At 43.8% G+C, this 15,428-nt stretch overlaps 1 protein-coding gene across 1 annotated transcript in view; it reads left to right on the top strand.

Annotated features, from left to right (window-relative positions):
* The window catches only part of plekhh2 (pleckstrin homology domain containing, family H (with MyTH4 domain) member 2), a 52,444-nt gene extending 37,361 nt beyond the window's left edge, over window positions 1-15,083 (top strand). The window contains exons 25-30 of the mRNA XM_039653347.2: window positions 320-461; window positions 7,348-7,493; window positions 7,578-7,707; window positions 12,467-12,553; window positions 12,659-12,802; window positions 14,272-15,083. Of these exons, the coding sequence (XP_039509281.2) occupies window positions 320-461; window positions 7,348-7,493; window positions 7,578-7,707; window positions 12,467-12,553; window positions 12,659-12,802; window positions 14,272-14,457 (835 nt within the window). The 3' untranslated portion in view covers window positions 14,458-15,083. The remainder of the gene's footprint in view (window positions 1-319; window positions 462-7,347; window positions 7,494-7,577; window positions 7,708-12,466; window positions 12,554-12,658; window positions 12,803-14,271) is intronic.
* The last annotated feature ends 345 nt before the right edge of the window (window positions 15,084-15,428 follow it).

The raw sequence follows: 15,428 nt of genomic DNA, 5'->3' as shown, positions 1-15,428 counted from the left end.
TTGGAGATTTAAGACAGGTTGGAGGTTATCCTAACTTTAAGAAGTTATTTACGATGATTTTAAGAACATTCTTTTCAGGAATATGAAAGCTTCTTAAATGTTGTCTTAAGAATAATCTTAAGAAAAAAGATAATAACCTTTTTAAGAAAAGGTTTGGGAATGCAAAATATTCTTATCTTTTTTTCTTAAGTTAGAAAATGGCAGTTAAGAAGAATTGTATTCTTAAGAATGTTTTGTGAATCCCGCCCCAGATTCTAAAACAGAAGATCATCAACAAGCCTACATCCAACAGCCTGCAATTTGTGTTTGTTCCTTGTAGGTTGTACTTCTCCCAGCAGATGAGAGGAGAGACAGAGAGAGAGCGGTTGCTTCTGGCATACCAAACAAATGAGGAGATTACAGCTGGTCACTTCCCTGTCAACAAAGAGCTTGCTTTAGAGATGGCCGCCCTGCTTGCTCAGGTACTATTATATTACTGGAAAATTTTACAAACCTGTCAAGAACATGTCCAGGTCATACTGTATTTCATCCCACTTTTTATCAATGAATTAAACAGCCCACTACATTTCTTCAACCCCACACCCTCTCTCCAAAATGCACGGCGGCCAAACCGACTTCAGCAAATTCAAATGCAGAAAATGACTCTGTGGATGCATCTGTAAAGACAATTAGCTCAGTTTTGGCTACTGATAATTTTAATTCATTACAATTAAAGGGTTAGTTCACCCAAAAAATGAAAATTCTGTCAGTATTTACTCACCCTCATGTTGTTCCAACCCCGTAAGACCTTCGTTCATCTTCGGAACACAAATTAAGATATTTAAGATATTAAGATCGCTCCTGCATACAGTCCGTAGGCTTCTTGAGGGACTGGCTCTTGCTGTCCCCGAAAAGTCATTAAAGACATCGTTAAAATAGTCCAAGTGACTACAGGGGCTCAATCTTAAGTTTATCAAACGACGAGAACACTTTTGTGTGCAAAAAAACAACAAAAATAACGACTTTATTTCAACTATTCGTTTATTTCTCCCTCTGCGCGAGTCAGGTTACTAGTTTAATAGCGTAAGCTTCTGTTATTGTACGTCACACGCATCACACACATGACCAGCGTCGGCCAATAGTGAGCCTACGTGTGACGTAGCTCTACGCAATCACACTACGTTAACTGACTACAGGCCCATGGAGAAGGAAGTGAATAGTTGAAATAAAGTCGTTATTTTTGTTGTTTTTTTGCGCACAGAAGTGTTCTCGTCATTTGATAAACTTAAGATTGAACCCCTGTAGTCACTTGGACTATTTTAACGATGTCTTTAATGACTTTTTGGGGACAGCAAGAGCCAGTCCCTCAAGAAGCCTACGGACTGTATGTAGGAGCGATCTTAATATCTTAAATATCTTAATTTGTGTTCTGAAGATGAACGAAGGTCTTACGGGGTTGGAACAACATGAGGGTGAGTAAATACTGACAGAATTTTCATTTTTGGGTGAACTAACCCTTTAATCAAAGCCCACAAAAAAACTTGAATTTTTGTAATCTTTGTCAAAATTATATAAATCTTTTTAACGTGATGCATAACAAATTAATGAATTATTATTTAACTTTTTGTTTAGAATGTCATAGTTTCAAACATATAATTAATATTTAATCAATAGATTCCTATATTTGTGTCACGGATCCATCTGCGTCAGCACCAGACACCTTCACTCCGCCCACTCGTTCCAGCTCCCCAGCCTTCTAATCACCGTCACCTGCCCACATCAATCACCGTCCCAATCATCCTCCCTTTATAAACTCACTCCTCACAGTCACTCACCGTCTGGTCTCGTCGACACATCGGCTACAGACTCCCGCTACTCTACTACCTGGCTTTGAGAAATACTTACCCGCTTACTTTCGTCCTGTCTGCTCCTCATCCGCTCCTGGTCCCCGGTCTTCCGCTGCTCATCTGTCCGCTGCCTCAGCTCTCCATCTTCCAGTCCTGCTCAAGATAAGATATACATCATCAGACTGTTTCCCGATCTATTACTGGACTTTATCCATTATCTACTCACCTGCTGTCTACCATATCACCTGTGTCAATAAACCTGGTTTACACTCATCCATCTGTGTCCTTCTAGTCTGTGACAGAAGACCAGACCAACAACATGCTGCAACCTACCCCGAGCACCAGCGCTACACCGACCCCACCCTCTCCTACCATTCCCCGGACTAGCGCTCCAGCACTCTCCACGGCCACCGTCACCACTTCTTCCCCATCTGCCTCTGTCAGTCCCATGGCCCAACCAGCGCCCTTCTCTGGCGAGGAGGAGGAGTGCAGCGGCTTCCTCCTGCAGTGCGAGCTCTACATGGAGATGAATCCATCCGCCTTCCCCACCGAACGATCTAAGGTCGCCTTCTTCATCTCACTCCTGCGAGGTCGAGCGCTCAATTGGGCTCATGCCCTGTGGAAAGATCGAGGTCCAGTTACTCGGACGTTTGCTGCTTTCTCCGGTCATTTCATCGAGGTATTCTCGCAGTCGGCACATTCCATCTCGGTGCAAGACCAGCTGTACCGGTTGCGGCAAGGGAGATCGTCAGTCGCCTCCTATGCCCTGCAGTTCCGCACCCTCGCCGCCACTCTCGGTTGGAACGAGAGCGCGCTCATCACCGCATACCGTCATGGCTTGAATTCAGACATCCGTCTTCAGCTCGCGATTTATGATGACACCGTGGGAATAGAGAGCATCATCCAGCGATCCATTCGCATCGATCAGCGCCGCACTGCATGCCAGCTCGACAGCCCTGCACTCCCACCTCCTCGTCCAGCGTCCCGTCATCACAGTCCTCCAGCACCAGAGCCGATGGACATTGGTACCTCGCGACTGCCAGTGTCCGAGAGAAATCGGCGCATCACCAGCGGTCTGTGCTTGTACTGTGGAGCCTCCGGCCACCTGCTCGCCTCCTGCCCCATTCGTCCACCCCGACCCGCTGTGAGTACAGTCCACCTACCACTACCCATTTCCCCCTTGAAATGTACTGCGGCCACTATCACTTATCTGAACCGTTCCCTTTCAGTTCAGGCGCTGATCGACTCCGGATCAGCGGCCAATTTCATCGCACTGTCCACCTTAAACCGGCTGCAAACCAGGCAACGATCCATCCCTCACAAACTGCAAGTACAGACCATCCTCGGTCAACCTCTGGGGCGCGGCCGGGTCGGACATCGGAATCCCGACCTGGGGCTGGAGATCGGCTGGCTTCATAAGGAGGAGATATCTTTCCTGGTGCTGGAGGGCTCCACGGCCGAGATCATCCTGGGACGCCCCTGGTTGGAGACCCACTCCCCGCATGTCCAATGGTCCACCGGCGAGATTCTACGGTGGGGTAAGGACTGCTTCCATCACTGCCTGCCATCTGTGACGAGGACCTCCGTTCGTGCCACCACTCCGATCGTTCCCCTCTCCACCACCTCCGTGGAAAGCCCACCTGTGGGACATCCTCCCGAGATCCCCTCTCCCTACCGGGCGTTCCAGGATGTCTTCGATAAACACCAAGCGACCACCCTACCTCCACATCGGCCATGGGACTGCGCGATCGATCTGCTGCCCGGGGCGGTCCTACCGCGAGGTAAGATCTACCCTCTGTCCATCCCGGAACAGAAGGCCATGGGGGAGTATATCCAGGAGGCTCTCGACCACGGATTCATCCGACCATCTGTGTCCCCTGCCGCTTCGAGCTTCTTCTTCGTGGGGAAAAAGGATGGAGGCTTGCGCCCCTGCATCGACTACCGTACCCTCAATCAAGCTACTGTCAAATTCCGCTATCCTCTTCCTCTGGTCCCAGCCGCCCTGGAACAACTCCGAGGGGCATCCATTTACACCAAGCTAGATCTTCGTAGTGCCTACAACCTCATCCGCGTCCGGGAAGGAGATGAGTGGAAGACCGCCTTCATCACCCCCGCGGGGCACTACGAATATCTCGTGATGCCCTTCGGATTGTCCAACTCACCCGCCATCTTCCAAGGTTTCATGAATGAGATATTCCGCGATCTCCTCAACCAGTTTGTCATCATTTACATCGACGATATCCTCATCTACTCCCCCGACCTGACCTCTCATATCCATCACGTTCAAACAGTACTCACCCGGCTCCGAGATTATCACCTCTATCTCAAACTGGAGAAATGCGAATTCCACCAAAGCACCATCCAATTCCTCGGTTACATCATCACTCCCCACGGAATCACCATGGACCAGAGGAAGGTGGAAGCGGTACTCCACTGGCCACAACCCACCACCCGTAAGGAGCTTCAACGCTTCCTGGGGTTTGCCAATTTCTACCGCCGGTTCATCCAGAACTTCAGTCCCATCAGCTCTTCCCTCACCGACCTTCTCAAGAGTGGGGCCAAGTCTCTATCCTGGAACGACCAAGCCACCCGCGCCTTTCAAGACCTTAAGTCCGCCTTCAGCTCCGCTCCTACCCTGGCCCTTCCGGACCCGGCCCTACCGTTCCTCGTCGAAGTGGATGCCTCCATCTCGGGGGTAGGAGCGGTCCTCTCTCAGCGGCAGGGGAACCCACCTCAACTCCACCCATGCGCCTTCTACTCCAAGAAACTGTCCCCGGCGGAGCAGAATTATGACATCGGCAACCGGGAGTTACTGGCCATCAAACTCGCGCTGGAGGAATGGCGGCACTGGCTGGAGGGAGCCCAACACCCTTTTACAGTGATCACGGACCACCGTAACCTTGAGTACCTCCGAGAGGCCAAGAGACTCAATCCCCGTCAAGCCCGTTGGGCCCTGTTCTTCACACGCTTCAATTTCTCAGTCACCTACCGCCCCGGAGATAAGAATGTGAAAGCAGACGCTCTCAGACGCTCAGTTCCAACCCGGGGTCCCTCCGTTTGAGTCCGAAACCATTCTCCCTCCAGCCGTGGTGGTCAGCCCCATTCAGTGGAGCATGGATGATCACATCGCCGAAGCCACACAGCTTGAACCTGCTCCGCCGGGAGGTCCTGAGGGACGGGTCTATGTCCCAACTCGTTTACGCCTGTCCCTCATGGACTCAGTTCACTCCTCTCCGGGCTCTGGACACCCAGGCAGCCAGTCCACTCTCTCGCTCGTCCAACAGCGCTACTGGTGGCCGGGTATGGCCCAGGATGTCTCCCGGTTCGTCAAAGGATGCTCAGTCTGTGCCATGGCCAAAGTTCCCCGTCATCTCCCAGAAGGCAAACTGGTCCCTCTTCCCATACCCACTCGACCCTGGTCCCACCTCGGAGTGGACTTCGTCACTGACCTGCCCGTGTCTGACAATCACACCTGCATCCTAGTAGTAGTAGACCGCTTCTCTAAAGCGTGCAAGCTAATCCCCCTTCCTGGCCTACCTACAGCCCTTGAAACAGCGGAGGCGCTGTTCCAGCACATTTTCCGGAACTTCGGCATCCCAGAGGACGTTGTCTCCGATCGAGGACCCCAATTCATCTCCCGTGTCTGGAGGGCTTTCTTCAACCTTCTGGGAGTGACCGTCAGCCTCACTTCGGGTTATCATCCCCAGTCAAACGGCCAGACTGAGCGGAAGATCCAGGAGATAGGGAGATACCTGCGGTCATACTGCCACGATCATCAGGACTGTTGGAGTCGTTACCTGCCCTGGGCCGAGTATGCACAGAACTCTCTCCGACAAACCACCACCGGACTCACCCCATTCCAGTGCATACTCGGCTACCAACCTCCACTCTTCCCCTGGTCAGGAGAACCATCAGACGTCCCAGCAGTCCACCATTGGTTCCAGACGAGCGAGAGAGTCTGGGACTCAGCTCATACTCACCTCCAGCGAGCTGTTCGGAGACACCAGAACCAGGCCAACCTGCGCCGCGCCGACACCCCTCACTACCTTCCCGGACAACTGGTCTGGCTCTCCACCCGGGACATCCGTCTCCGACAGCCCTGTCGGAAGCTGAGTCCCAGATACATCGGACCTTTCGCGATACAGAGGCAGATCAACCCCGTCACCTACCGGCTGGTCCTCCCCGCTCACTACCGCATCGCACCCACCTTCCACGTCTCCCTGCTGAAGCCCTACACTAACCCTCTCTCTCCTTCTTCCCCAGGGTCTGGTGCTGCGGAGGTGCCCCCTCCTCCTGCAGATCCCGAAGACGATAACATCTATCGAGTCCATGAGATCCTCGACTCCCGACGACGGGGCGGCCGCTTGGAATATCTCGTGGACTGGGAGGGATTCGGTGCTGAGGAGAGATGTTGGGTCAACCGGGAGGACATTCTGGACCCCTCATTACTCCAGGACTTTCACACCACCCACCCAGATCGTCCAGCGCCCCGGGGCCGTGGTCGTCCCCGTCGTCGGTCCCGTCCGCCAGCTGGAGCTGGCCGTGGGGGGGGGGTACTGTCACGGATCCATCTGCGTCAGCACCAGACACCTTCACTCCGCCCACTCGTTCCAGCTCCCCAGCCTTCTAATCACCGTCACCTGCCCGCATCAATCACCGTCCCAATCATCCTCCCTTTATAAACTCACTCCTCACAGTCACTCACCGTCTGGTCTCGTCGACACATCGGCTACAGACTCCCGCTACTCTACTACCTGGCTTTGAGAAATACTTACCCGCTTACTTTCGTCCTGTCTGCTCCTCATCCGCTCCTGGTCCCCGGTCTTCCGCTGCTCATCTGTCCGCTGCCTCAGCTCTCCATCTTCCAGTCCTGCTCAAGATAAGATATACATCATCAGACTGTTTCCCGATCTATTACTGGACTTTATCCATTATCTACTCACCTGCTGTCTACCATATCACCTGTGTCAATAAACCTGGTTTACACTCATCCATCTGTGTCCTTCTAGTCTGTGACAATTTGAGATTTATTTATTTTCCTATATTTATTTTGAAAAGCAGCAACAACAAATCATGATGGCATGGTGAAATTTCTATCCAAAATATCACAGGTCCTCTAAAGAAAATGTGCTATATTTTAGGTACCATACATTTTTTTGTGTATTTTTATATTATTTTATGATTATTTTTATTATTTAATAATCAGTGTCATTACTGTAACATGTCAAAAAAATATTTAATTTTTTTTTGTATTTATACACAGTAGTATTTGTTTTACTGCTTTAAATTCATGCTCATTTAAGTAAATATTGTATTATAGTAATTTGTTAATGGAGGATAAATGGCAGTTACTAAAAATATGTCTTAACATATTGCGTTAATGAGAATTTGGGGAGAAAATGTCCTTAATTTTCACTGAAATAATGCCATAATCCAAAACATCTTAATGTTCCTAAAAAAACCTTAATGTCCTATGCCCTTAATGTAAGTACGTAAACCTAATGGGTTTTGTGTCATGCAGGTGGAGTTTGGGGACTTTGAGCGCCCATTTTCTAGTCCAAGTGGTTCAGGAGCTGCACATACTAAGTCTAACCAGACCCTCAAACAGGTTCTAGAGCGTTTCTACCCGAAGCATTACAGACACACCTCCACTGAGGAACAAATGAGGTATTTATGCCTCCAGTGAAACAAACTCCTATATGAGCATAAAGAATTTCTTTGGCTTACCAACTGAAATGCATGCATTCTCAGGCAGTTGCTCCAGAAACTCTCTACCCGCTGGGCATCTCTGAGGGGCCGGAGTTCATCAGAGTGCATACGAATCTACCTGACAGTGGCCCGGAAGTGGTCATTTTTTGGAGCCAAACTATTTGAGGCTGAGGTGAGTTAAAGGGTCACTTTTTTTTTAATTTGGAGCTTTCTAGACTGAGAAAAGCAGAAAACAGGGTTGCCAACTTTTGAGTTTTGCTTGGAGTGATTTTTTTTTTTTTTGGGGGGGGGGGGGGGACACACACAATGTATAGTTTGTCCAATTTTAATTTGGCATTAGGCTAACAGTTTTACTGATATTACTAAGTTCCTAAATTATTGTTCTTTCCCATATGATTTAGTAAAACTATATTGAGACCTCTGTCCTTCTAGGGGGGTTCGGGGGCATGCTCCCCCGGAAGAAAATTTTGTACATTTTAAGGTTAAATGCATCAATCTGGTGCACTTTGAGAGCTCAAAATTAAGAGTTTTAACCGGCTTCAAATCATGAACTGTGACATTCAACAAAGCAAAAGCCTTGACTTGTACCTGGACATTAAAGAGGGATCAAACATCTTTTATGATATAAAGTCTCAGTCTCTTTTAGGATGCCAAACGATTATTATAATAATTTAATAACGATTTATATAATTATTCCTATTACGTAAAATCCATATAGGCCTAGTCTATAAATGTAGGCTGCTGTATAAATGAAAATGAATATTTCAAAAGTACATTTTACTTACACTATTGTATAGGAAAATTACAATAGTTTTGTCCTAATTTCTTCACTTGCAAGAAATAAACCCTTGAGCTTTTATTTTGGAGAAAACACCAGATGAGAAGAGAGAGTAAAAGGCAAAAGCCGGATTCGAACTCGGGTCGAACGCGTCAAAGTTTGCTATCAAGCACCTCACGCCCTCGCCCTACGCCACTGTAGATATTTAGTGAAAGATATCTTTTTTGCTAAAAAGACAGGCACGTAGTGCAAATGTACGCTCAACTCACGTTCAAGGTCATAGGCAGCGCAGCGTCTCTCTGTGCATCGCAAAAGCCCGTGTTGACAGTTTGTTAATATAAAGCGGGAGATTACCAGATACACAGTGTTTTGCTCGTGCCCTGTGGGTGTTGTAGCCAAGGCAACTGTATCACGTGCTGACGCTACTACAACACACTTTCAATAAAAGAAGAATAAAACATCTGAAGCATTTTGTTGTGAACATTAAAAGATGACAATTTCTTTAAAAAGTACATTCTTTGTTGAGTCTTAGTACTGATGAGGTCAGACCACAGATCCCATTTAAGCTTATGGTCAATCACTATGCCAAGATATTTATAATTTGTAACCGATTGTATAGCCTCCCCGTTAATAAAAGTTAAATTTGATGATTGTGTCATTCTAAAATCAATGGACATTTCTTTTGTTTTTGTGGTGTTTAGAAGGAGGCTTGACTTTTCACACCAATTTAAGAAATAGTCAAGAACTGGCCCATGATCCTCCTCATCATCATACAGTAGACTCAACAAAGCAGTATCGTCTGCATACTTAATAAGGTGCCTGTTTGGTAAAGTGCTGGTACAAGAATTCGTATATAAAATAAACAATAAAGGAGATAAAACACATCCCTGAGGAGAGCCTGTGCAAGTAGACATCTTGACCGAGAGAGAAGTTCCTGTCCTGACCTGCTGGATTCTACAACTAAGAAAATCAACAATCCAAAGAATCAAGCCAGGTTCAAGTGAAAATTCTGAGGCCAGTCTATCCGCCAAAATACTGGGCTGGATAGTATTAAAGGCCGAGGAAAAGTCCACAAATAAAATCTTAGCGTGGGTCTTTGGTTTCTCAAGGTGAGTGTGCAATAAGTGCAATAGTGTCCCAATGGCATCTTCAACTCCCCTGGAGGCCTGATAGGCGAATTGCAAGGGGTCCAAGAGATGCTGAGTTTCAGATACAATGTACCTCTTTACTAACTGCTCGAAGCACTTCATGACCAGCGACGTTAGTGCAATTGGTCGATAGTCATTTGGTCCAGTGGGTCGCTGAGTTTTTGGCACTGGTATAATTATGGATGTTTTCCATAGTGTTGGGACCTTGTGAAGGTTAAAAGAAGATCTAAAAAGGTCAGTGAACACTGGTGCTAGCTGTTCAGCACAATGTTTTATGACCCTTCCACATATGTTGTCTGGTCCTGAGCTTTTCCGAGAATTACATTTCCTAAAAAGCTGAAGGACTTCTGATTCCTTGATGGTGAAGTTAGATGAGAGAGGGAGACAAGGGAGTGGAAGGGGTAACCCAGTGGTTGCTTCCATACTATTTCCCCTCTCGAAACGACAAAAGAATGTATTTAGCTGGTTTGCCAGATCAGGTTCATCACTCTGCAAAACCAGTGGAGAATTTCCCCTGCCCTTGTGTGGAACATTGGTCATAATTTTAATTCCTTGCCATGCCTCTCTAGGATTACCAGATGCCAGAGTGGCCTCTATCTTTTGTTTATAGCTATACTTATCCAGCTGTATTTGTCGTTTAATCTGCCTCTGTGAGTCCCTTCTCGCTGTTTCATCCTGATTTCTAAAAGCTTTTTTCTTTTGAATTATAAGATTCTTTAGTTTGTTTGACACCCATGGCTTGTCATTAGGAAATACTTTAAAAGACTTAGTAGGTATCACAGAATCTACACAAAAGTTAATATAATCAGACACTGCTACAACATGATCATTAATATCAGGGCTCTTAAAGACATCCCATGCTGTACAGTCAAAACACCCCTGCAGAGCCATAATGCTGTCATTGTTCCACACTTTGACAGACCTTTTTTGAGGCTTCTCCCTCTCCAGTAGCCTCTTATAGACAGGCCGAAGATGAACCACAGTGTGATCAGACGCCCCTAGTGGTGGTAGCTGGGATGCTGTGTAGGCGTCTTTGACGGTTCCATAACACATGTCTAAAGACTTATTTTTCCTAGTAAAACACTTAACATACTGATAGTCTGTGCGTAGATGTTTTTTAAGGGAACAGTTATTAAAATCTCCCAGGATGAACTTAGGAGCATTAGGTGAAAGTGACTCCAGATTCTGTGAGAGGTTAAAAAGAATCTCTGATGCTTTGTTGACATTTGCCTTTGGGTGTATATATACCACTGTAAGGAAAATTTGAGGAAACTCCCTTGGCAGATAGAAGGGTCGCAGAGAAACACACAGCAGCTCGATGTCAGGAGTACAAAGTTTCTCTCTCACCGTAACTGCCCGGCACCACTCGTCCCTGATGAGGAAACAGACTCCGCCTCCGCGAGCCTTCCCGGTGATGTTGGGGTCTCGGTCGGTCCTAAACGCCGAGAAACCTGAAGGTTCCACCTCACTGGACGCGATGTTACTATCCAGCCAAGTCTCAGTGATTGCCAAGACACACGCGCTCCTATACTCGTACAGGAAGCGGGTGTTAGCCGATAACTCCTCTGTCTTCGCTCTCAGTGATTGCGCGTTGATAAGCAGTGTAGTAGGTAAAGGGAGTTTGTTTTTCATCCTCTTCAGTCGAAGTCGAATACCACTCTTTCGGCCACGTTTACGTTTCGACCGATTATTCCCTTCCTTAGGATTGGATTTGAGACAGTTCGGTATCAAGTCCACAGTAGTTAAATAGTCCGGGGGGATGTGATTGCGGAGCAGCAATAGGAATTCTCTGCTGTATCGTATTTCACAGGGTTTGCCGCCGCCAGCAGCATTGTCGAAGTTGCTTCCTTGAGCAAAGTATGTGTTTAAAATCATAACAAGCAGTCCAATCACATACCATAAAACAAGATCCATGTTGTGGCAAACAGACAGACAAACAAAACAAATGCCTAACGTGAAAGCAGCGAGGCAGCCACAGAGCAGCGCCAAACCGGAAGTGAGTGACACCTCACCAACCCTGTGAAAAAAGCTGTGCATGTAAACAATGAATAGCGACCGCAGAAAGCAAAAGCTGAATCCCGGACATTGACGGCCGGACATGTCCAGGAAAAAGAGGACGGTAACCCCTAAAGTTACTACTCGGCTATTTCCACAGAACAAGAGCCTGCTAGCTTAGCTTCCAAAAAAGATGGCTGACACTATGTGTAATCCCAATCTTCCATAATGCATCTGTCTACGTATTCAGTGGCTTCGTCCATATTTTTCAAAACGTTTCTGCCGGTGAAATCAGACACACTGGCACTGATCTGTGATTGGTCTGTTAGGGCATTAGGCCCAACCCCCTATGGGCAGGTTTGAAAGTGCTTGTAGTCTTTACAGAAATCCCCCTCTCTTACACTTCCTCCTACAATGACGTAAAATGACGATTTTTGCATCATTGTAGGAGGAGGTGAAAAGGGTAAATAGCAGATTTCTCTCGTCTCAGCGGAAAATTAGAGAGTGTTGCACGACCATTCAATAGTATATCTGGGTTTCTAACAATGGAAAGCTTAATGCAAATGGGTGGAGTGACCCTTAAAGGCCCCTTCACACCAATAACGATAAATATAAAGATAACAATAGTTCTAAAATTTGTTCTAAATATAAAAGAATTGCAGAGTTCACACTTCAACTATAACAATAACAGCACAGAAAAACAAGCTTTTTTTTCCAGCAGAAAAACAATAAAAACACTGACAGCCAATCAGATTCCATCCTGCTTTAAAGAGCTGAGAATTTAAAGTGGTAGACAACAAAACTGCAGCAGTGCTTATAATAAACAGAACGATATTGTGTTCTGATATGGTTATCTTTATAGTTGTCATTCTTGGTGTGACGTTCTTGGTAATCCTTTAGTCTCCTTCAAAGATTAAAGGCGATGCGTACAATTTTGTTCAATATTTAAATACTCAAAAAAGTGTAAATGCTGTGGCATTGTCTTAGCCATACTCTCTTTCTCCCTGTAGCCCATAACGTCATCTCCACAGAAGAATGTGCGTGTTTGGCTGGCAGTGCATGAAGACGGAGTCAGCATATTGGAGTTTAACTCTATAGTAAGTGAACATGTTCTTTTCAGAGCTGCAGCAGTTGTTGATGTTGTTTCACAACAATTCATATTAGTGAAGAGCTAAGATGAGTTTTCCCTTTGTGTCTTCTAGAAAGTCCTTGGATCTTACCCTCATAAAAGCATTGTGACGTTTGGAGCATGTGGTCAGGACTTTATGCTGGTAGTAGCTCTAAGTTCTGGCACATCCAAAGATAAGTCTACAGAAAAGCATCTGTTTGCTATGACTCCATCTAAGGTATCTATTGTGCTCTTAAATTAGTGTTGTTTGTTGTTGTTGTTTTTGTTTTGTTAAAAAGAAAAAGGTTGTTGTGGTAATTACAATTGTGGGACAGCTGTGTAAAAAGAATATCATAATTTTCACATGATAAATATTGAGATGTTTTATAGGCTACATTCAAATGTTTGGGGTCAGTAAGATTTTTTTTAAAGAACATTTTTATTCAGGATAAAGATGCATCACACTGATCAAAAGTGACTAGTAATAATACTTCTAATGCTTCAAAAGATTTAAAAAACAAAATGCTGGGTAACACTATTTTAAGGTGATATAGTTACACGTTACTACATGTACTATAGTAAATTATGCATACTTCCAAGAAACTAAGGTAACACTTCATTTTGATGGTCCCTTTTGAACATTCTGTTGACTATAAGTAACTTTTCAACTGTCAACTTAGTCTACTAACACTAACCCTACCAGTCTACTAACACTCTAACAATAATGAGAGTTACAGTAGTAGATACATGTAGGTGCAGCATTACTTACAGTCAACAGAATGTGTTAAAGGGACCATCAAAATGAAGTGAAACTGTATTTAACCCTAAACCAAAATCTATAGTAATAAAATTGAGTTCATTTATATTTTTATTTATTAATTGATTATTTTAATTTTAAGTACAATGTAAGTACGTCACCTTAAAATAAAGTATAACCAAATGCCGTTGATTTTTTAAAAATAATTTTCTACAAAAATATTAACACTTTTTTTTAAGACTGTAAAGGTTTTTTGAGCAGCAAATCAGCATATCAGAATAATTTCTGAAGGATCATATGAGACTGATGACTGAAGTAATGATGCAGAACATTCTTTGCCATTACAGAAATAAATTACATTTTAAAACATGCGAAAATAGAAACAATTATCAACAGTTCACAATATTAATATTTTAAAGTATTTTTGATCAAATTATTTCAGCCTTGGACATGTCTCAACAAAAACATTAACATCTTTCTAGCCGCATACTTGAACGAAAGTATAGATTACATAACTTTTGGTTTAGACCGTCATAGTTTTAAACATAACAATTCATACATAAAAGGCATTTGAAAAGTAGTTTGTAGTTGAAGAAACAAAGAGAACACACACACACACACTGGGGTTATTTATTTAGTGTTTAGCAATGTTGTTGATCTGTGTTGTGCTACTTACATGTTATCACTGTGAAGCTGCTTTGATACAATCTGTATTGTGAAAAGCGCTATATAAATAAATGTGACTTGACTTGACTTGACTTGACACACACACCAAAGTACACAGAAACACGCCTGATAAATACTTCTGTTTGCCGTTCATGAACATTACATTTCTTACAACTAACATTTAATATGCTGCTAGAGAATTGAAATGCTGCAACAGCAAACATACATGCACATTTCATAAAGTGTATCCCACAGCATTTCTCTGCTACCTTTGTATTTTTCAGGTTCGAGACCTGACGCTGCTCATAGCCAGCTACATTAACTGCACACAACAACAAAAAGCAGCGGTGCACCACCTGTCGGCCCCAGCCTTGCTTCTGGCCCTGTCTGCGGAGATGAAGAACAAGGATTCAAGGAGCAAGTCTCCTCCTGCTGCCTGCAGACCCAGCAAAACACCAACCCTTCTTTAACACATCCCTGCTGGACCATGTGTGCTGGTGTTCACTCAGGCTGTATCACACTACACTCTCTAATTCATTACTAAGTTATAAGCTAGTGCCCAAAACCATCTTTACAATATACTGATTTACATCAAAGGGAATCTGGAAATGAAATGAGAGATATATCTATAAAAGGGTAAGACCATAAAGAGACATCAGAAAAAATATTTATTGATATATTATAGGACATAAATAATACAATTTAATGTTTTTTTTGTTTGTTTTTTAAACATGACTTTAATTTTTGATTTGAATGTTTTTATCCTGTATACTGAAGCAACTTGGGTTTACTTGATTATTCATACACCATTTATATATATATTAGGGCTGGGCAACGATTAATCGCAATTAATCGCATCTATAATAAAAGTTTGTGTTTACATAATATATGTGTGTGTGGTCTGTATAACTATTTTGTATATATAAATACACACTCATGCATGTATATATTTAGGAAATATTTGCATGTATATACTTTATATATTTATACAGAATTAATATCATTTATAAATATGAATACTTGATATATTACCAACACATTTTTCTTAAATATATACATGCATGTGTGTGTATTTATATATACAAAATAGTTATACACACTACAGACAGAGATATATTATTTAAACAAAAACTTTTATTTTGGATGCGATTAATTGCGATTAATCGTTGCTCAGCCCTTATATATATATATATATATATATATATATATATATAGATATATATAGATATATATAGATATATATAGATAGATATATATACAGTTGATATATATATATATACTGTGTATATATATATATATATATATATGTGTGTGTGTGTGGTGTTTTTTTTTTTTTTTTTTTTGGGGGGGGGGGGTATAATTTTAGACACTCAAACACACACACACGTACATACATCAAGCTTTTATGGTTAATATATACAAATCAATGATAATTAATAGA

Source organism: Pimephales promelas, chromosome 11 (assembly GCF_988280905.1).
Source record: "Pimephales promelas chromosome 11, fPimPro1.hap1.1, whole genome shotgun sequence".
Taxonomy (NCBI): domain Eukaryota; kingdom Metazoa; phylum Chordata; class Actinopteri; order Cypriniformes; family Leuciscidae; genus Pimephales; species Pimephales promelas.
This window is presented reverse-complemented; position numbering and strand designations above follow the sequence as displayed.